A 22854-nucleotide genomic window follows, 5' to 3' on the forward strand; every position below is an offset into this window, starting at 1 on the left:
GCTTTCAACAAGGTAGGAATCACCGACTAAGATAAACCCCCTATCCTTCAGCACCTGGCGTTCAACAGCCAAACCGTCAAAGCCAGCGACTGTAAGGCTCCTTTCACACAGGCGGACCGTTCAGATCCACCTGTCAGTTTTTTTTGGTGGATCTGAACAGTCACCCCATGCATCTCTGTGGGGTATCGGATGTCAGCGGAGACATGTCCGCTGCCATCCGATCCGTCAAATCTGGATGGATGGAAACCCTATTTTCCATCCGTCCAGTGGATCGGATGGCATCGGATGAGAACGGACCGACTGTCTGTTCCCATCTGATTTCCCCATAGAGATGCATGGGGACCTGACAGCTGTGTCTCCACACACAGAACGGAGACACAGCTGTCATCCTTCGGCTCAGCGGGGGATTGGCGGATCGATCCCCCGCTGAGAAAAACTGAGTCCGCCTGGCGGACTCTGTGTGTGAAAGAGCCCTCAAGCAGGATGGAAGATCAGTCCTTGGGACCAAAGATCCTCCCTGAGAGGAAGTTTCCAAGGAACGTCAGAGACCAGCCACACCAGATCAATGTACCAAGCCCAGGGAGTCCAGTCCAGAGCCACTAAGATGACTGGAATCCCTTCTGCCTCGATCCTGCGTAGAAGTCTGGGCAGAAGATTGAGAGGAGGGAAGGCTTAAATCAGCCGATACTGACCCCACTGGGCCACCATTGTGTCTGTGGCCTCCGTCAGAGTATCACTTGACCGTGCCACAAACCTCTGCACCTTTCTGTTGAGCCGAGGCGCCAACAGATCCACCTTGAGACTGCCCCACCAGAGACGCAGCGGATGAAATGCCTCCGGATGAAGGGACCACTCCCCGTGGTCCAACGCCTGCCGACTGAGATAATCCGCCTGTCAATTTTCAACCCCAGGAATGTATTCAGCAGAGGGGGCTGGAATGAACCATTCTGCCCACCTTAGAATGCCTGCTACCTCCAGAGCCACCAGGACACTTCTTGTGACCCCCTTGATGATTGACATAAACCATGGCCGTGGCATTGTCCAATTGAATATGCAATGGACGATCCGCCCAATGATCCAGACAGTCTGATCGCTTGGAGTTCCAAGACCTTTATCAGTAGTCTGGACTGGATCTGATATTCCGGAGACTGGGGAGTCTTGTCCCATTTGGTCAGAATTTCCCTTTGCAGGGACCTCATATAAAACTGTGCAAACGGAACCGCCTCGAAGGTAGACACCATCAAGCCCAACACCCGCATCCAAGTCCGGAGGGATGACCATCTGTTGGACAGCAGGAGGCACAATGCAGCCTGCAATTTCTGGAGTTTGTCCAGAGTAAGGAGCACTCTGGCTAAAGCTGAGTCCAGAGTCAGGCCCAGATAGTCCAGCTTTGTGGACAGAACCCGAGCAGACTTCTGAAAGTTCAGAATCCAGCCAAACTCCAGCAGAGTCCCGATTGTGATCTCCAGGTTGTCCACCAGAGCAGAGGGAGACTCTGCTCACAGAAGGAGGTTGTCCAAGTAGCCCAGTACCGTGATCCCCGTTGGTGTAGCAAGGCTAGCATGGGGACTAACTTTTGTGCAGACCCAAGGAGCAGAAGCGAGACCAAGGGGTAACGCCATGAGCTGATATTGCTCATCTCCCACAGCAAAGCAGACCCTGGTGACTGGCAAATATTGGAATGTGAAGGTAGGCATCCTTGATATCGATAGGCAAGGAAATCCCCCTGACGCAGAGATGACACCACCATTTGAATGGACTCCATTCTGAACTTCTGTACCCGCACTAAGCAGTTTAGCGCCATGAGGTCCAGGATTGGATGCACTTTGCCTTCCTTCCTGAGGACTGTGAACAGCTTTGAGTAAAAACCCTGAAAACACTCGAAGTCGGAACCGGGACAATCGCCCCCTGAAGGAACAGATCTTGTACCACCCCAAACAGGCCCTGTAAGCGGTCTGGGGACAGGAGCAAGTTGGAAGAAAAAAACCTTGCCGGGGGACAAGAGTGAAACTCAATCTTGTAGCCGGACCGAATTACTTTGTGGACCCACTTGTCTTGCAACAGGGAAGTCCATTGATCCGGAAACCAGCGAAGACGTCCTCCCACCCCCGATATGGGTGAGGGCGCACCTTCATGCTGAAGGAGCCTTGTCTATGGGTCTGGAGAAGCTCCATCCTGGCTTGCCAGACCAGGTTCGTTTGGATCCACCTGAAGGGGCCCTAAAATGCTTCAAGCTCTTGTCAGTCATCCTTGAGGGACGTAAAAACTTCTTATGAGCTGAAAAGGAAGGCCTATACGTTTATGACGAGGTTCCTTGCCCTTAATAGCCTGTGGAAGAAAGGTACCCCCCCTGTGAGACCTTTTAATGATGTCATCCAGGGTAGCTCCAAACAGGCAATCTCCTCCTTTTTTGAAGTCTGATCTGCAGACCAGCACTTGAGCCAAAAGACACGCCGAAGGACCACTGCCAAAACAGAGGCGACCTGTTAGGGGAGCCCCATCCAAAGATGCATCACAGATAAACTGCAGCCCCTGGACCAGCTGGTCTGCCAGCTTTGCAAAGGCAGGGAAGAGCTGTTCCCCCCCCCCCCCCCTCCAGGTCACGGCATAAGAGCTTAGCTTACTCGGTTTGAGTTTGCGACAGTAAAGCAATGGTGAATACCGGCCTCATTGCCGAACCAGCCAGATTGTACATATGGCGGGCCACAGCCTCTGCCTTCCGGTCAGCCGGATCCTTAAAGGCCGGGACTCTTCAATTGTATTCATGGTTGCCTTGTTTAATCTGGAAATCAGAGGGTTCACCACCGGTGGAACAGTCCACTTCTTAAGAAGGAACTCCTCATAGGTGTGAGGCCTAGTAAAGCGCTTAGGGACTCCACGGGGACGCTTTGGTCGTCCCCACTCTTTAGTGACAATTCTGTCAAAATAGGCAGGAAAAGGAAACCCCTTTTGCCCCTCTGGCTGGCTCGTGAGTGCCAAAGGGTACCAGCACCTCCGTCGTAGCTTCAGCTGCATCCTCCATCTTCAGGGTCACACGCACAGATACAATCAGTGCATCCCACAGTGCCTTTTTGTCCGCGGTCGCAGACTGTGGAGGAATTATCCTCACTATCAGAGGATTCCAGGCACATGGTTGCAGACCAAGCAGGGTGACCCACGTCCACAGCGGCCAAATCAGATTCTTCAGGATCGGATGAGACAGATGAGGCAGGGGAAGGCGGGGGGCGCTTTTTGCTAGCCTGTCGCCCGCAAGCCACCTCCCCCCAGGACACAAGGGACTCCAGGACCGCCGTCAGTGCATGGATGGTTGGGACCCGGAGGGCCCCCGCAGCCTCAGAGTGGGGAAATGTGCTCCAAAGACTCCATGAGTCACCAGGGGGACCCCATAAAAAAGTGTAAAACACCAATGGACAACGCCCCCACCACGCTGGCAGCACCACCCAGTTGCCAGGCACAAAGCACCAAGTGATCCTCAGCAGAGAGGGAGAGGACACCACCAGACTCGTCACCCACAGAGACGAACACCGAGCCACCAGGATTATCTGCACTACATGTGCGGCGATCAGGAAGTTAAAATGATCTAGGAGTCAGCACTAGGGGAAGAGGGGCTCCCACCGCCAAAATCGCCACCCACAGGGCTCTATTTTCAATAGCAAACCATAGCAATATGGCCACCAAACTACACAAACATGACTGCCGTGTATAGAACACACAGGCTTCAACAAAATGGCAGCACCACAAGGCATACAGGGACCCAGTATTGGGAGACCAGGCCTCAAGGACAGATCCAGGTAGGACAGGGGGCCCTGGCAGGAGCCTACCACCAGGTACACCCCCCCCCCCCCCCCACGCACAGTCGATCGTCCAGTCGCCGGCGGCGCACCCTCCTGGCCCCCACCCCAGGAAAGTGGCCAGACCACCCAAAGAGCCCCAGCGCATGTGGAAGGGGGGGCAGGATGAGGGATTCGGCAAAGGAGGGGTGCTTTCGGGAAGGAGGGGAACCCGGGGGTCCGACCGTCCCAAGGAGGAGCCCACGTCCACCCCAAAACCCTTCAGGGGGAGAGGGGGGACAGCTACTCGCCATACCAGGAAACAGGCGGGCACTGCTCCAGACAGAACCCCTCTCCATCGAAATGGGGGGCTGTCAGCCAGGAGGAACGCTGCCAAGACCCGGTCGTATGCGACCTCGCAAGGCGTTTAACTCGCAGGCCAGCCCTCATCCAGAGGGGCTATGTCACGGCCGGCCGACCTAGCGCGGAGCTGAGGTCTGCGCTCGCTGGCCAGACTGGGGTGACCACTGGATCTAGATTATCCAGCCCGTTGCCCAGTGCGGCAGTTGATTGTAGATCTCACAAAAATTTTGCTAGGATCAAAAATCCCAGCAAGGAACTCGGTCCTTACTCCTGACTAGGTAGAAAAAAAACTGAGTGGCCATAGCAGAGAGTGGGAATATGTATACCCCCTGGGACTGCCCATGGGTGTACCCAGAATTTATTTCTGCCTAGTATCCTACTCCTGTAGGGAACAGTATAACTCAATGGTTATGAATACCAGGAGCTGTGTCCCGTCAATGAACATCAGAGAAATGGATTTTACGGTAAGTCAAAGATCTCATTTTTTTTTCCTCCATCCAAGAATAACTAGGTCCCAGACCTCCACCTGGTCTGGACATGTGATAGTCGGACAGAGTGAACCCACATAGTTGGTACACAGGAATAGCCGTCTTCAGTAGGTGTGGGACAGGGGTCATAGACTTTCTGTCCAGCTGCCAGCGCTTCAGCTGGGTGGTCCTTACCGTTCCGGGGCTTGGTCTGCTGCTGGGGAAAGGGGCTAATTGCCCTGGCTTCCTGAAGCCGTGGAGACACTGTAGGTGCTCGGCAAAGGGCCAGCGGTGCCCTGCCCTGTTTTTAGTGCTTCAGCAAGGAGTATGAGCTTCACTACATCAGCTTGTTGCTGGGGAGAGGGGCCACCTGCCCCAGTTTCCTGGAACTCTAGAGCTGTTGTTGGTGCTGGGCAGAGTTGTTGGCACTCTGCCCTGATGCCAGCGTTTATGCTGGGGACCCCACATCATCTGCTCCGTCTAACTGTTGGGGAGGGAGGCCGACTTCCTCCACTCCCAGACTGTGGATCTGCTACTAGATGTGAGTGTGGGGGGGGGGGGGGTTAACCACCTCCTCTCCCTAGTCTTTGTCCTGCCGCTGGAAAGGGGGAATGGCTTCCTCTCCTACCTTCATCTCAGTCTGCCACTGGGGAGTGAGGATGGCTTTCTATACTCCCTGGTCCTTCAACTGCCTCTGGGGAGATGAGCTGGCTGCTCTATCTCTCGTACTCTCATCCAGCTGCTGGGAAGACCTTTCAATCTGAGCTCACTGGGGAGTTCAAACTCCCTAAAATCTTAGATGTCCACCCATACCCACTCCGCTGCACTACCGAAATGTGGATCCTCCTGAAGCATTTCAAATCTCAATCCCGAGCCACTGTAGTCATAGCCTTCTATGGGATCACTGTTTTTTATCCATGGACACACTTACTGTAGGTAGCATGCCATTATAGCACTTGGTAACCAGCATCCAGAACCATTTCCATCTGGACTAACCTTTCCAGTTCCGTCAGATATTCCTCCCAAGGATGCTCTCCTAGGAATTGTATATGCAAATCCAACTGCAGCCAGTACCATTCCATGGACGTAGGGAGGACCTTTCCACCTCGCGGATCATGTCTCTCAATTCCAGTATGTCCTGAGCAGAACCAGGCTCTCTGTACTGCGTGAATATCTTTTGCGTTTGCCACTGGAACTCCGCTTCCATGGTGACCCGGCTCCTGGAACACTTTTTTTATATCACCTGACACTGAGTCCCGTTGGTGGTTTGGACTGCTTGTAGGCAGGAAGCCGATCCCACCGCTGCCACCAAATGTGATGGATCCCTCCAGCACCCAGCTTGGGTGCTTCCATCAAGATATAGCTTCCTCCCAGTCTGGACCCAGGAACCAGGTATGATAGCTGAACATTGCCCCCAAGAATCTAGACGACACTAGCTTAGGTGCTCTGGAATTTGGAACTAACTTTATTGTAAAATCACACAGAATATATAGCACACCAGATCAGGTGAGCCTGATCACATTATCATATGCAAAGGAAACTGTATACAGGAATATAATTAACAAGGTTAAGGAACAGCCAACCTAAACATTTAAGCCGATTAAACAACTAGCCACCTAGGTGACTCAGGGCCCACCCAGACCGTTTGGCACCAAGCCCACCACCCTGGATACAAAGTACATTACACATTATCATAAGCATAAACATCTCACAATAGTTTGGTAACAAGTTTAAAGTGGTCACAATATTAAAGCGGTTGTAAACCCTAAAACATAAAAAAAAAAACCTGCAAGACAAAGGCATAATGAGCTAGTATGCATCGCATACTAGCCCATTATGTATTACTTACCTTAGAACGAAGCCCCGACACGGACCCCCAGCACGGACCCCCAGACATCACTGCGGGCGCTGCCATGATCCCTCGCCGTCTCTCCCGGGTTCGGCGGCTCCGGCGCGGTGATTGGCCAGAAGAGACGGCTCCGGCGCGATGATTGCATGCGCGCGGGAGTGAATTTTCCGGCAAGCTCCCGGCCAAGATAATTGAAGGTCCCCCCGGACCTTCAGAGCGCATGCGCCGCTCGCGCGAGCGGCTGCATGCACTGTAAATATCTCCTAAACCGTGCCGGTTTAGGAGATATTATTTGTACCTGCAGGTAAGCCTTATTATAGGCTTACCTGTAGGTTAAAGTGCCAAAAAGCGGGATACTACCGCTTTAATCACCTCTCCAAGAGATGATCAGACAGACAAACAAACAATAGGTGACTCAATTTTCAATGGGAATGCACACCTAGGAGGCACACAATGGGGCAAAGACACTTGGCACATAACAGTGTTAATTTCGTCGACTAAAACCGACTAAAACGTTTTCGTCGACTAACATAATTCAGATGACTAAAATACGACTAAAACTAAAAGGGCATTTTAGTCTTAAGACTAAAATACGACTAAAACTAAAATGGCATTTTAGTCAAAAGACTTAACTAAAACTAAATGAAAATTTAGATTTTGAATATTAGATTTTTCACTCCAGGACCAGCAGTAGTATATAATGAGTTTGGAAATTGTAGAGAAATGCTTAAATAATGCATTACAAATTACAATTGAACTACACCCATTCGATTATAGATGACTAAAATGAGCTTTAGTCGACTAAAATGTAAGACATTTAGTCGACTAAAATATATTGGAGTTTTAGTCGACTAAATACGACTAAAACTAAAACACTTGCAGAAGACTAAAATGGGACTAAAACTAAAATGCCATTTTAGTCCTAAGACTAAGACTAAAACTAAATTGGAATTTGCTGCCAAAATTAACACTGGCACATAACACTTTAAATAGAATATAGCAGGGGACCCCAGTATCAGGTTGCTTTAAACTGATGATATTAACCACTTAAGCCCCGATTCGGCACTGCGTGACTTTAACGGACAATTGCGCGGTCGTGCGACGCTGTACCTAAACTAATTTGACGTCCTTTTTTTCCCCCCACAAACAGAGCCGGGCACACGCGCGCGCGCGTGCGCGCGCGCGGGGGGGGGTCTGTGACGGAGCGGGAGCGCGCCACCAGCGGCGTGCGCTCGCTCCCTAGAGCCTCACAGGCTAGCTACGTAGTGCTACGTCGCTTTGCCTGTGAGGGGCTGACCGCTGCAGTAAATAGTCGTGCGGCGGTCGGCAAGCGGTTAGCATGTGCTCTGAGTCTAACGGTCTAAAGCAGCCATTGCTGTTTTTGGGCATAGAGGCCCCAAATATGTGTCTGGGTCTTCCATTTCAGAGTCTGTGTATATTGGGGAGATATGGACTTGAGACCGAAGCAAGACCACTGCAAGGGGTCCCCCAGGCACACACCTCCCAAAGAATAGTTTTATCTTAAAAGCCAGGGCCTATAGTCAGTAGGCAAGAGGCCATCCTGCAGTCCCCTCCAAAAGCCCCTGTCCTGGTTGGGTCTGTCGCAGCCATTTTTAGTGATGGCACTTTGACAAGGGATGGCCATTGTTGGTGAATGGCGCTCTGACATGGGATGGAACTGCTTGGCACCCCGATTAGGTGCCTTCTTCTGCTAAACAGTGTCTCCTGCCCTCCAAACCGGTCCGAGCAGACCGAGAGCTAATACCAGCCCTTTTTACCCCAAACGTCCTACACAGACCAGATGTGGGCTAAAATCCAAAAGAATTACGGTTTATTGAAACTCGGACACATACTTTATACCCCACAAGAGGATATTCTCTTCCTGATCATTTTACCCTAACAATACAAATTATAAACAGGAATATAATTAACAAAGCTAAACAGCCAACATATACTATATGCTAATCCACATCTTGAAACGAATAGCTGACAGTGATTTAATTACTCTGTAAGTTAGTCAACATTACCCTGCAACATCCGACAATGGTTCAATAACAAGGTACAGTGGTCACCTGTTCAAGTGATGATCGGACAGACAGAAACAATTGGTGACTTGATTATCACAATTCAAAATGGGAGAAGACACCTAGGAGGAACACTATGGGAGAGACCTACTTCTAATAAACACATTATATCAGGAGACCTCAGACAGGTTGCTTTGAGCTGATTAGATTAACATCAGTGTGAAGCACTCATTGCTGGTTTGGGCCTAGGGACTCCAAATATGTAAATGGACCTTGTGACAGTATTCACCGTCACTGGAATTTAAAGACAGATAAGTAATGGTTTGGATTGCTTCATATTTGCCAGCAATATCTCCATATATAAATATTAAGATTTATTCCCATTTGCCATGAAATCTGTAATTCCTAAATGCTGGGTATATTACATATCTTTCAATGTCAGCAAGGTTTTCCTTTTGTTTGTGTATTGGGAATGTGGATTGCCCTGTCTCATTGTAAGTGCTAATGACCTCCCATTGTTCTGTGTCTGACTATTGTGTACATGGATTGCCCCCTGGGGGCTTCTGTCTCATTGCACATGGCAGTCCTTCTGGTCAAGCTATTGGACCAATCCCTGCTGACTGATTTTCAAGTCCTCATTTGCATGGCTAAGGAGGACCCGAAGGAGAACGGCATGTACTTTGCAATTTACCAATGGGAAAGCGGTTGTTGGGGGCAGGATGTTCCAAATTCTGTATATAAGTCTTGTTCAATAAAGTTGTTTTAGAGTTCCTTCAACCTCAATCTAGAGTCCTGTCTCTTATTGGGGGAATCTGCTGCAAGGGATTGCTATGGTCTTCCATACTCCCTTAGATAATCACTAAACTCTTGTAAGAGCTTGTTCTACTGCACTCTCTGGGGAAAGAGAGGTTCACCCACAGGAATCTGGAGCCTTGTCGGAGGTCCAGGGTGGATAGGAAACGGTGAGATCCTAACCAAGCTGCGGCGGTTAGTGGGGTCTGAAGTGGTTACGGTGTCTGGTGGAGTGCTTGGAGCCCCTCGGGAAGCGCTAGGAGCATCTGTCAACGGAGGTACCCGGTCAGGGGTGCCCGGTTCCGTTACAGACCTCCAGGTCCCAGAGTCTGTGTTTTGAGGAGACTTGGATTTGAATCCAAAGTAACATTACTCCAAGCGTCCCCCAGCGCACACCTCCCACAGAGTAGTGCTTTCTTAACCAGTTCTGGACTGGAAGGATTTGCCCCCCTTAACGACCAGGCCATGTTTTGCGATTCTGCACTGCGTTACTTTAACTGAAAATTGTGCGGTCGTGCGACGCTGTACTGAAATAAAATTGACGTCCTTTTTCTTCCCACAAATAAAGCTTTCTTTTGGTGGTATTTGTCACCTCTGCGTTTTTTTTTTTTTGTTTTGTTTTTTTTGCGCTATAAACAAAAAAAAGAGCGACAATTCTGAGAAAAAAAAAATATTTTTCACATTCTGCTATATAACATTCCCAAAAAAAATTAAAAATGTTTTTCATCCTTTTAGGCCACCTTTTATTTTGCTACATATTTTTGGTAAAAAAAAAATCACAATAAGCGTATTTTGATTGGTTTGCGCAAAAGTTATCGCGCCTACAAACTAGGGGAAATATTCGTCGTTTTCATTTATTTATTTTTACTAGGAATGGTGGCAATCTGCGATTTTTTGCGGGACTGCGACATTGCGGCGGACAGATCGGACCCCTAATTGACATTTTTGACACTTTTGGGGGGACCAGTGACATTACTACAGTAATCAGTGCTAAAAATATGCACTGTCACTGTACTAATGACACTGGCAGGGAAGGGGTTAACACAGTGGTGATCAAAGGGTTAAGTGTGACCCTAGGGGAGTGTTTTCTAACTGTGTGGGGAGGGACTTGTGAAATGACCATAGAGACCTGTGATCCTAAATAGAAGGATCAAAGGTGCTCTGTGATCATTCCAGAGAGAAGAACGGTCAGCTGTGTTTACAACATCTGACCGTCCTTCTCTCTCAGCGAGGAGCGATCGCGGGTGCCCGACGGCAATCACGGCTGCCGGTGCCGTGGATCGGCATCCCTGCTGCCTAGTGGAGGCAGGAGCGCACCGACGACCCCCCCAGCACCACGTGTGCGACCAACGTAGAGCTATGTTGTTTCGTGCAGCTGACCCAGCCTGCAGCAGTAAAACTGCGGCGGGCAGTCGGCAAGTGGTTAAAAGTCAGGGCCCATAGTCAGTAGGCAGGACGCTAGCCTGCAGTCTCCTCCAAAAGCCCCTTTCCTGGTTGGGTCTGTCACAGCCATTGTTAGAGATGGCGCTCTGGGGAAGGATGGCCATTTGGTAGAGATGGCGCTCTGACGAGGGATGGCCATTTGGTAGAGATATATCATAGGTAAAAAGGCGCTGGTAATCTTAATATATCACGTGTTATAAAAATTAATAGGTGATTTAAAGTGTAATATATGTGATTAAAAATTGCTACAAATATATATATGATCTACTATTGGTGCAATTAGCAAAGAAAAGTGCATACCAGTGCAATTTCAATTCAGAAGTGTTTGTGCTTCTCAAAGTAAATTAATCCACAAAGGTGTGGATCAGTGAACCAATAAATAAACATATAAAGAATTCCATACAAAAATCACATAAGGATATATAAAAAAATCACATAAGAATATATAAAAAAGTATAAATATATAAATGTGCTCCAAGTAGTGTTTAAAAGTCCAAGCAATAGCATGCAATCAAAATTGTGCTTGGTGAATTCTTATTAATCCATTCACAGTGCTCCAGGTGCTGGGATGTGACAACCGTGGCCTCTTACCAGCTAGCAGCAGGTCACAAGGACCCCCAACGCCTGTGATCCCTTTATTGGGTGGATCAGACCTCTCCTCGATTGCTTGGATCTCTGGCTCCTATATTACTCGAGTTGGACCATGTAGTCCCCCCATACACATAAAGATATAGAAGAACAAATAGCCTCCAATAGTGAAATACTGTTTTATTCTCCAAAAAACATACACTATAAGGTGACAATTAGCCTCTTACTATTTGTTGTGCCCTCCTGGCACTGGGCAATTCGGCAGTACAAAATCGTTTTTTTGGGTCTTAGGAAGATATTCTCCGGGGATCTGCAGCACCCTGTATCTCCTTTCCCCCTTTCTTTGTATTTCGGCGGTGGATGTGTATCCCAGCCTCTGTTCCGAATGCCTCTGTGTGTTACTTCCGGGTTAGCATTGACCACAATGCATTTCGCTTAACGAGCGTCCTCAGGCAGTCTATGCTGGCCCTGTCAGTCACATCTTAAGTATCGCTATCTCTATTATGATTGGCCGGTGTTTAATTTTGCTTTTGTAGCGCCATTCATTTATTTTTATTGACATTAAGTGCCGATCTGTATATTTAACAGGATGGTATCGATTTATTACGTGACCCTTTTATTTTATCTGTATTTGACATTTGCTGCAAATCGCCCGGGTATATTCCTATTCCCCGCATTATACAAACAGCAATTCACATCCAATAATTCTTAAAAACACATAATGTATTTCCCACAATTATAAAACTATTTATATCTAGTATTAAATCTTTATTAATAAAACATTATAAATTAAAATTGAAATTAGACATTATAAAATAAAAAAATAAAAAAATATATATCTTTAATTGACGCCATCTAGTGGTCATCTAATTTTTCCTACATTCTTTTTAGTGTAATTCGGGACTATAACTCCATCTAGTGGCCATATATAGGAACAATTATTTTTTATTTTATCATTCTTATGGACATAGATATTAATTTATAGGGACATATGCTTATTAAAAGGTACAGTGTACATTATAAATTTTTTAAAATAATATTATCTATATAAAAATCCATAATTTGTAATTAAAAAATATATATATAAAATGGATATATAAAATATAAATATGAGATATATTATCTAAAGGCAAGGGATATAATCAATTAAATTCCTAAAAATTATTTAAAAAGCAATTAAGGTCTATGTCTGCATTTAACCCCATGGGTTTTAATGTTTTTAGTCTATGGATCCATGCGGTTTCGTTCTGCGATATCATTTTTCGCATATCTGAGCCTCTCCAATGACTGAATATTTTGTCAATTCCACAGAACCAAAGGAGGGAGGGATCTTGGTTGTGGAAAATTCTGAAGTGATTGGACAGGCTGTGCTTTTTGAAGCCTTTCTTTATGTTATCGACATGTTCTCCTATCCTAATTGCTAAAGTGCGGGTCGTGCGTCCGATGTATTTTAATCCGCAAGGGCAAGTACACATGTATGTAACAAATCTAGTGTCGCAGGTGATGAATTTTTTAATCTCAAATTCCCGATTATCCGCGGAGAAGAACTTGTGTTCAATCCTTTTCTTAAATCTGCTTGTCCTGCATGCTTTACATCTTCTGCACCTATAGAAGCCATTTTTTGCGAAAAACATTTGTGGTTTTTTTGGTGGGTCTGGAACATTTTTTGATAGGATATTCCGTAGTCCCGGGGCTCTTTTATAAATAAATTTTGGATTCTTTGGGAGGAGTGTTTTTAAAGTGTCATCCCTTAATAGGATGTGCCAATTTTTCTTTATGCATTTTTCAACCTCTTTGTATTGGGTGTTGAATCCCGTAATAAAAGCTAGTTCAAAGTTTGGGTTTTCTTTCTTCTTTTTCTTCTTATTCTTTAGGAGGTCTTCTCTCTTCAATTCGGATATTTTCTTTTGTGTGATTCTCAGGTCTTTCTCTTTGTATCCCTTTTCTCTGAATCTTTCTATTAATTTATCTGTCTGTGTATTGTAGTCTTTTAAATCTGTACAATTCCTTCTAATTCGGGTGAATTGCCCTTTTGGTATCGCTTGTATCCAAGCCGGGTGATGGCAACTCCTCTTAGAGATGTAGCCATTAGTATCCACCTTTTTAAAGAAGGTTCTGGTGTTTAAAGTGCCGTTGTGCTTAAAGATCTCCAAGTCGAGAAATTGCACTGTATTTTTGTCCATATTACCTGTAAATTTGATCTGATATTTGTTTTTATTCATTTTCTTGAAGAAATGTTCCAGGGATTCTTGCGATCCTTCCCACACAACCAAGATATCATCAAGATATCGGCGGTAATACTTCAGTTGTTGTGGAAGATTTGAGTAGATATCCTCCTCTTCCCATTTGGCTAAAAATATATTTGCTACGCTGGGAGCATAACGTGCTCCCATAGCTACACCCTTTATTTGGTTATAGTACTCATTCTTATACCAAAAATGATGATTTGACATAGCCATATTCAGGCCTTCCAATAGGAAATCTCTTTGTGGTTCCTTTAAATTGGTGTATTTTTCTAAGGCCCATTTGATAGCCCTTGATGCATCCTTCTGTCTGATGTTCGTATATAATGATTCCACATCGATCGATGCCAATATTGTATTTTCGGTGATATTTATGTCCACTAGTGAGGTTAATGTTTCCTTGGTATCCTTTAAAAAGGATTTTCCAATAGCAGCTATAGGCTGAAAAAATGTATCCAAATATTCACCCATCCTAGCATATAAAGATTCTATGCCACTGATTATGGGTCTTCCCGGTGGCTGCTGTAGATTTTTATGAATCTTGGGGATTTGATATATCACCGGCATACGAGGGGCTTTAATATTCAGGTATTTTCCTTCTTTTTTGTTCAGGAGGCCCTTTTTCATCCCTTTATTAATCCACTGTATCATTTTGGCTTTCAATTTATTTGTAGGATTTCCAGGTAATTTAACATATGTATCTTCATCATTTACAATACGATCCAGTTCCTTGATATAATCTTCTTTTTTGAGAATCACTAGACCCCCTCCTTTATCAGCTGCTCTAATAATGATATTCTTCTTTTCTTCCAAACTTCTGATGGCTTCCCAAACTTCCTTTGTATTTTTAGTTGGCTTCCTTTTCATCATCTGTACCTCTTTTTGAACAATATTCCTGAACACTTGGATATATTGGTAGGTACTGGATTTAGGATTAAAAACTGATTTATTCCGAAGTTGGGTATGTTGGTATTCTGTTTCTTCCTCTCCTCCTATCCCTTTCTTGTGTTGTTCCGCAAAAAATTTCTTAATATTAAGTTTTCGTGTAAACTTTTCTAGATCGATAAAAGTCTCAAAATGATCTAGAGATTTAGCAGGGGCAAATTTCAGTCCCTCTTGTAATATTTTCAATTCTGATGGTGTAAGTTCCACCCCTGCTAAATTGAATATCCCTTGCTCTAGACGTCCCTTTTCCGTTTTCTTTCTCCCTCCTCTACATCCTCTTTTTTTGCGTTTTCCCGCATGTTGGCCCAATAATTGTCTTTCCAAGACCTCTCTTCCCCCTGTTGCTTGAATTGTCCCGAGGGACCTGGCTTTTGTCCATCATTGGGATGAGGGTAGATATAGTGTTCTGAAGGTCCTGGTCTTTGGCCATCTGAGGGGTATGGGTAATGATGTTGGTTGTTCCTATATTCCTGATGGGAAGGGAGTCGTTCTCTCTCTCTATACATTCCCGAGGGTTCCTGTCTTAATCTGCCCGGCGGTTGATAATATTCTTGGTCATTTCTATATGTTGTCTGTCTTTCTCCTCCTCTTTGTTGTTGGTAATTGTTATAATTATCATATTGATAGTTATTTTTCTTATATCCTCTCCCTCTTCCCCGTCCTCTTCCTCTCCCTCTGCCTCTCCCTCTCACCGGCTTAAATTGGGGTTGTTGGAAGGTATGTTGGGGTGTATAGGGTGTAGAGTTGGAGTTCCTCCGTTCATAGTTATGATTTTCCCTTATTTTTGGGTGTTCCATATATCTAGGAGTAGAGAATTCTTCTCTATTCCTTAAGGGTGAGAATCTATTACTTGTGGGTATCAAGATGGTATTGGCAGTAGTGTCCCCCTCGTCATCTTCACAAATGATGGGAGTCATCTCTTCTCTCCTTATATTTCTATGTGGTGTTACCCTGAAGTCTTTCATAAGGTTGTATCTTACGTCCAGGCTATTAGGTTCCCTTTCTGGGGATGATTCCCTTGAATTAGTACCTATTACTTCTTGCCATTTGTAAACCACACCCTTTTTGTAATCTTCTATGTCACGTTGGTATTTCTTTATTTTTTTCCTTTTTATCTCAATGTCATATTGTGCGATATGTTTTTGCATCATTGTTATTTTATCTTTATATTCTTGGGTCTCGTTGAGTGGAGCTAGTTTTTCTTTAATTATTTGTATTTTTGATTCTATAATACTGAGTTTGGTTTTCCTCCTTTTAGTTAAGAGTTCCATTAGTTGTTTCTCTTTATTATTGAAAAATTTGAACCATTCCTCCATAGAGGTTTTGTCCTCTATTCCATCATTGGGATTGACATCCCATCTAAGGCGTCTGGGGGTAATATCTTCCTCTATGTACCTATCAAAGGTAGTGATATCCCACCAGGTTCTTATTTGTCTCTCCAAATTATATTGTAGCTGTTTAAAATTTTGGGACATATTAACCTCATTAATTGATCTTTGTTGGAAGATCTCACTAGAGTTATAGGTTCTTTCTTTTAATAAGTTAAATACATCCATTTTCTCAGTTGCTTTAGAGCCGGCTGCCATTCAATAGATACAGAGTATCTAAAATAGCAATAAAAAGAAAAGAGAAGGCGCCTGGCCCTTTAAATAAAAGATTGTTGAACCTGCTGCCCTTTTAATTGTAATAAAACAATAAATAGGTATATATCATAGGTAAAAAGGCGCTGGTAATCTTAATATATCACGTGTTATAAAAATTAATAGGTGATTTAAAGTGTAATATATGTGATTAAAAATTGCTACAAATATATATATGATCTACTATTGGTGCAATTAGCAAAGAAAAGTGCATACCAGTGCAATTTCAATTCAGAAGTGTTTGTGCTTCTCAAAGTAAATTAATCCACAAAGGTGTGGATCAGTGAACCAATAAATAGATATATAAAGAATTCCATACAAAAATCACATAAGAATATATAAAAAAATATAAATATATAAATGTGCTCCAAGTAGTGTTTAAAAGTCCAGGCAATAGCATGCAATCAAAATTGTGCTTGGTGGATTCTTATTAATCCCTTCACAGTGCTCCAGGTGCTGGGATGTGACAACCGTCAATTAAGAAGTGCTTGTGCTTCTCAAAGTAAATTAATCCACAAAGGTGTGGATCAGTGAACCAATAAATAAACATATAAAGAATTCCATACAAAAATCACATAAGGATATATAAAAAAATCACATAAGAATATATAAAAAAGTATAAATATAAAAATGTGCTCCAAGTAGTGTTTAAAAGTCCAAGCAATAGCATGCAATCAAAATTGTGCTTGGTGAATTCTTATTAATCCATTCACAGTGCTCCAGGTGCTGGGATGTGACAACCGTGGCCTCTTACCAGCTAGCAGCAGGTCACAAGGACCCCCAACGCCTGTGATCCCTTTATTGGGTGGATCAGACCTCTCCTCGATTGCTTGGATCTCTGGCTCCTATATTACTCGAGTTGGACCATGTAGTCCCCCCATACACATAAAGATATAGAAGAACAAATAGCCTCCAATAGTGAAATACTGTTTTATTCTCCAAAAAACATACACTATAAGGTGACAATTAGCCTCTTACTATTTGTTGTGCCCTCCTGGCACTGGGCAATTCGGCAGTACAAAATCGTTTTTTTGGGTCTTAGGAAGATATTCTCCGGGGATCTGCAGCACCCTGTATCTCCTTTCCCCCTTTCTTTGTATTTCGGCGGTGGATGTGTATCCCAGCCTCTGTTCCGAATGCCTCTGTGTGTTACTTCCGGGTTAGCATTGACCACAATGCATTTCGCTTAACGAGCGTCCTCAGGCAGTCTATGCTGGCCCTGTCAGTCACATCTTAAGTATCGCTATCTCTATTATGATTGGCCGGTGTTTAATTTTGCTTTTGTAGCGCCATTCATTTATTTTTATTGACATTAAGTGCCGATCTGTATATTTAACAGGATGGTATCGATTTATTACGTGACCCTTTTATTTTATCTGTATTTGACATTTGCTGCAAATCGCCCGGGTATATTCCTATTCCCCGCATTATACAAACAGCAATTCACATCCAATAATTCTTAAAAACACATAATGTATTTCCCACAATTATAAAACTATTTATATCTAGTATTAAATCTTTATTAATAAAACATTATAAATTAAAATTGAAATTAGACATTATAAAATAAAAAAAATAAAAAAATATATATCTTTAATTGACGCCATCTAGTGGTCATCTAATTTTTCCTACATTCTTTTTAGTGTAATTCGGGACTATAACTCCATCTAGTGGCCATATATAGGAACAATTATTTTTTATTTTATCATTCTTATGGACATAGATATTAATTTATAGGGACATATGCTTATTAAAAGGTACAGTGTACATTATAAATTTTTTAAAATAATATTATCTATATAAAAATCCATAATTTGTAATTAAAAAATATATATATAAAATGGATATATAAAATATAAATATGAGATATATTATCTAAAGGCAAGGGATATAATCAATTAAATTCCTAAAAATTATTTAAAAAGCAATTAAGGTCTATGTCTGCATTTAACCCCATGGGTTTTAATGTTTTTAGTCTATGGATCCATGCGGTTTCGTTCTGCGATATCATTTTTCGCATATCTGAGCCTCTCCAATGACTGAATATTTTGTCAATTCCACAGAACCAAAGGAGGGAGGGATCTTGGTTGTGGAAAATTCTGAAGTGATTGGACAGGCTGTGCTTTTTGAAGCCTTTCTTTATGTTATCGACATGTTCTCCTATCCTAATTGCTAAAGTGCGGGTCGTGCGTCCGATGTATTTTAATCCGCAAGGGCAAGTACACATGTATGTAACAAATCTAGTGTCGCAGGTGATGAATTTTTTAATCTCAAATTCCCGATTATCCGCGGAGAAGAACTTGTGTTCAATCCTTTTCTTAAATCTGCTTGTCCTGCATGCTTTACATCTTCTGCACCTATAGAAGCCATTTTTTGCGAAAAACATTTGTGGTTTTTTTGGTGGGTCTGGAACATTTTTTGATAGGATATTCCGTAGTCCCGGGGCTCTTTTATAAATAAATTTTGGATTCTTTGGGAGGAGTGTTTTTAAAGTGTCATCCCTTAATAGGATGTGCCAATTTTTCTTTATGCATTTTTCAACCTCTTTGTATTGGGTGTTGAATCCCGTAATAAAAGCTAGTTCAAAGTTTGGGTTTTCTTTCTTCTTTTTCTTCTTATTCTTTAGGAGGTCTTCTCTCTTCAATTCGGATATTTTCTTTTGTGTGATTCTCAGGTCTTTCTCTTTGTATCCCTTTTCTCTGAATCTTTCTATTAATTTATCTGTCTGTGTATTGTAGTCTTTTAAATCTGTACAATTCCTTCTAATTCGGGTGAATTGCCCTTTTGGTATCGCTTGTATCCAAGCCGGGTGATGGCAACTCCTCTTAGAGATGTAGCCATTAGTATCCACCTTTTTAAAGAAGGTTCTGGTGTTTAAAGTGCCGTTGTGCTTAAAGATCTCCAAGTCGAGAAATTGCACTGTATTTTTGTCCATATTACCTGTAAATTTGATCTGATATTTGTTTTTATTCATTTTCTTGAAGAAATGTTCCAGGGATTCTTGCGATCCTTCCCACACAACCAAGATATCATCAAGATATCGGCGGTATCTTTAATAAGCATATGTCCCTATAAATTAATATCTATGTCCATAAGAATGATAAAATAAAAAATAATTGTTCCTATATATGGCCACTAGATGGAGTTATAGTCCCGAATTACACTAAAAAGAATGTAGGAAAAATTAGATGACCACTAGATGGCGTCAATTAAAGATATATATTTTTTTATTTTTTTTATTTTATAATGTCTAATTTCAATTTTAATTTATAATGTTTTATTAATAAAGATTTAATACTAGATATAAATAGTTTTATAATTGTGGGAAATACATTATGTGTTTTTAAGAATTATTGGATGTGAATTGCTGTTTGTATAATGCGGGGAATAGGAATATACCCGGGCGATTTGCAGCAAATGTCAAATACAGATAAAATAAAAGGGTCACGTAATAAATCGATACCATCCTGTTAAATATACAGATCGGCACTTAATGTCAATAAAAATAAATGAATGGCGCTACAAAAGCAAAATTAAACACCGGCCAATCATAATAGAGATAGCGATACTTAAGATGTGACTGACAGGGCCAGCATAGACTGCCTGAGGACGCTCGTTAAGCGAAATGCATTGTGGTCAATGCTAACCCGGAAGTAACACACAGAGGCATTCGGAACAGAGGCTGGGATACACATCCACCGCCGAAATACAAAGAAAGGGGGAAAGGAGATACAGGGTGCTGCAGATCCCCGGAGAATATCTTCCTAAGACCCAAAAAAACGATTTTGTACTGCCGAATTGCCCAGTGCCAGGAGGGCACAACAAATAGTAAGAGGCTAATTGTCACCTTATAGTGTATGTTTTTTGGAGAATAAAACAGTATTTCACTATTGGAGGCTATTTGTTCTTCTATATCTTTATGTGTATGGGGGGACTACATGGTCCAACTCGAGTAATATAGGAGCCAGAGATCCAAGCAATCGAGGAGAGGTCTGATCCACCCAATAAAGGGATCACAGGCGTTGGGGGTCCTTGTGACCTGCTGCTAGCTGGTAAGAGGCCACGGTTGTCACATCCCAGCACCTGGAGCACTGTGAATGGATTAATAAGAATTCACCAAGCACAATTTTGATTGCATGCTATTGCCTGGACTTTTAAACACTACTTGGAGCACATTTTTATATTTATACTTTTTTATATATTCTTATGTGATTTTTTTATATATCCTTATGTGATTTTTGTATGGAATTCTTTATATGTTTATTTATTGGTTCACTGATCCACACCTTTGTGGATTAATTTACTTTGAGAAGCACAAGCACTTCTTAATTGACGGTTGTCACATCCCAGCACCTGGAGCACTGTGAAGGGATTAATAAGAATCCACCAAGCACAATTTTGATTGCATGCTATTGCCTGGACTTTTAAACACTACTTGGAGCACATTTATATATTTATATTTTTATATATTCTTATGTGATTTTTGTATGGAATTCTTTATATATCTATTTATTGGTTCACTGATCCACACCTTTGTGGATTCATTTACTTTGAGAAGCACAAACACTTCTGAATTGAAATTGCACTGGTATGCACTTTTCTTTGCTAATTGCACCAATAGTAGATCATATATATATTTGTAGCAATTTTTAATCACATATATTACACTTTAAATCACCTATTAATTTTTATAACACGTGATATATTAAGATTACCAGCGCCTTTTTACCTATGATATATACCTATTTATTGTTTTATTACAATTAAAAGGGCAGCAGGTTCAACAATCTTTTATTTAAAGGGCCAGGCGCCTTCTCTTTTCTTTTTATTGCATTTGGTAGAGATGGCGCTCTGACGAGGGATGGCCATTTAGTAGAGATGGGGCTCTGACGAGGGATGGCCATTTGGTAGAGATGGCTCTCTGAGGAGGATGGCCATTTGGTAGAGATGGCGCTCTGAGGAGGGATGGCCATTTGGTAGAGATGGCGCTCTGAGGAGGGATGGCCATTTGGTAGAGATGGCACTCTGAGGAGGATGGCCATTTGGTAGAGATGGCACTCTGAGGAGGGATGGCCATTTGGTAGAGATGGCGCTCTGAGGAGGATGGCCATTTGGTAGAGATGGCACTCTGAGGAGGATGGCCATTTGGTAGAGATGGCGATCTGACGAGGGATGGCCATTTGGTAGAGATTGCGCTCTGAGAAGGATGGCCATTTGGTAGAGATGGCGCTCTGAGAAGGGATGGTCATTTGGTAAAGATGGCGCTCTGAGGAGGATGGCCATTTGGTAGAGATGGCGCTCTGAGGAGGATGGCCATTTGGTAGAGATGGCGCTCTGACGAGGGATGGCCATTTGGTAGAGTTGGTGCTCTGACGAAGGATGGCCATTTGGTAGAGATGGCGCTCTGGGGAGGGATGGCCATTTGGTAGAGATGGCGCTCTGAGGAGGATGGCCATTTGGTAGAGATGGCGCTCTGACGAGGGATGGCATTTGGTGGAGATGGCGCTCTGACGAGGGAGGGCTATTTGGTAGAGATGGCGCTCTGACGAGGGATGGCCATTTGGTAGAGATGGCGCTCTGGGGAGGGATGGCCATTTGGTAGAGATGGCGCTCTGGGGAGGGATGGCCATTTGGTAGAGATGGCGCTCTGGGGAGGGATGGCCATTTGGTAGAGATGGCGCTCTGACGAGGGAGGGCTATTTGGTAGAGATGGCGCTCTGACGAGGGATGGCCATTTGGTAGAGATGGCGCTCTGGGGAGGGATGGCCATTTGGTAGAGATGGCGCTCTGGGGAGGGATGGCCATTTGGTAGAGATGGAGCTCTGACGAGGGATGGCCATTTGGTAGAGATGGCGCTCTGAGGAGGGATGGTGATTCATAAGAGATGTAGTTGGTTGAGAAGATATATTCTATATACTTAGTGCTTCTTGTTCTCTGGCGAAGTGTATGATTGGCTGGACTGGGGAAGAGCGGGAATACTGTTGAAGATGACCTCTTATGTCGGCTCCATTATTGTGTGCAGTGCATTGTGTGGAGTACGGGCAGGTTTAGCGTTCTCCTCATTCTGTTCTTTGCTTCCAGTTGATCTCCCAGATGTGTACATCGTGGAAAGGCTTTTTTCCAGCAGCCTGGTGGTTGTCGTCAGTCACTCCAAGCCGCGGCAAATGAATGTTTTTCACTTTAAAAAAGGTACAGAAATCTGCAACTACAACTACTCCACCAACATCCTCTCCATCAGGCTTAACCGACAGGTATGTGCCGGCGTCACTCTGTGACTTCATCCTGCAAGGGGCGGGGCCCACTGATTGCAGATTTCTCTTTTGTTGCAGAGGCTGGTGGTGTGTCTGGAGGAGGCAATCTACATCCATAACATTAAAGATATGAAACTGCTAAAAACGCTGCTGGACACTCCGCGGAACGGATCCGGTAAGCTGTGCACATTGTATTATAGCTGATATTGTTGTGCTATGCACACTGCAGCCCATCTCCCTCATAAAAATCATCCAGGTGCCACCCCACTGACCAGGTTCTCCTCCAGAAATGCGTTTTAGCAGTCTGTCATTGAGTTCTGTGATTTATTGGTAAAGCTCATCGCTGTGCAGCCATGCAATTTTTTTTTATGAGCCCCTTAGTGTCCAGAATGGTAGAGGTACCAGACACAGGAGTACACCGATCTGCTCAGTCATGTCAGCATAGTGCCGGATTCAACAGACCAGGATTCAACATCCCC

General features: G+C 43.7%; 1 protein-coding gene across 2 annotated transcripts in view; it reads left to right on the forward strand.

Annotated features, from left to right (window-relative positions):
* Window positions 1–22854, forward strand: part of WIPI1 (WD repeat domain, phosphoinositide interacting 1) — a 106594-nt gene that overhangs the window by 43738 nt on the left and 40002 nt on the right. For both annotated transcript variants that reach the window (XM_082271217.1, XM_082271218.1), the window contains exons 3-4: window positions 22206–22375; window positions 22454–22550. In XM_082271217.1, the coding sequence (XP_082127343.1) occupies window positions 22206–22375; window positions 22454–22550 (267 nt within the window). The remainder of the gene's footprint in view (window positions 1–22205; window positions 22376–22453; window positions 22551–22854) is intronic.

The sequence above is a fragment of the Pelophylax lessonae genome, assembly GCF_965119305.1.
Source record: "Pelophylax lessonae genome assembly, chromosome: 11".
Classification (NCBI taxonomy): Eukaryota; Metazoa; Chordata; class Amphibia; order Anura; family Ranidae; genus Pelophylax; species Pelophylax lessonae.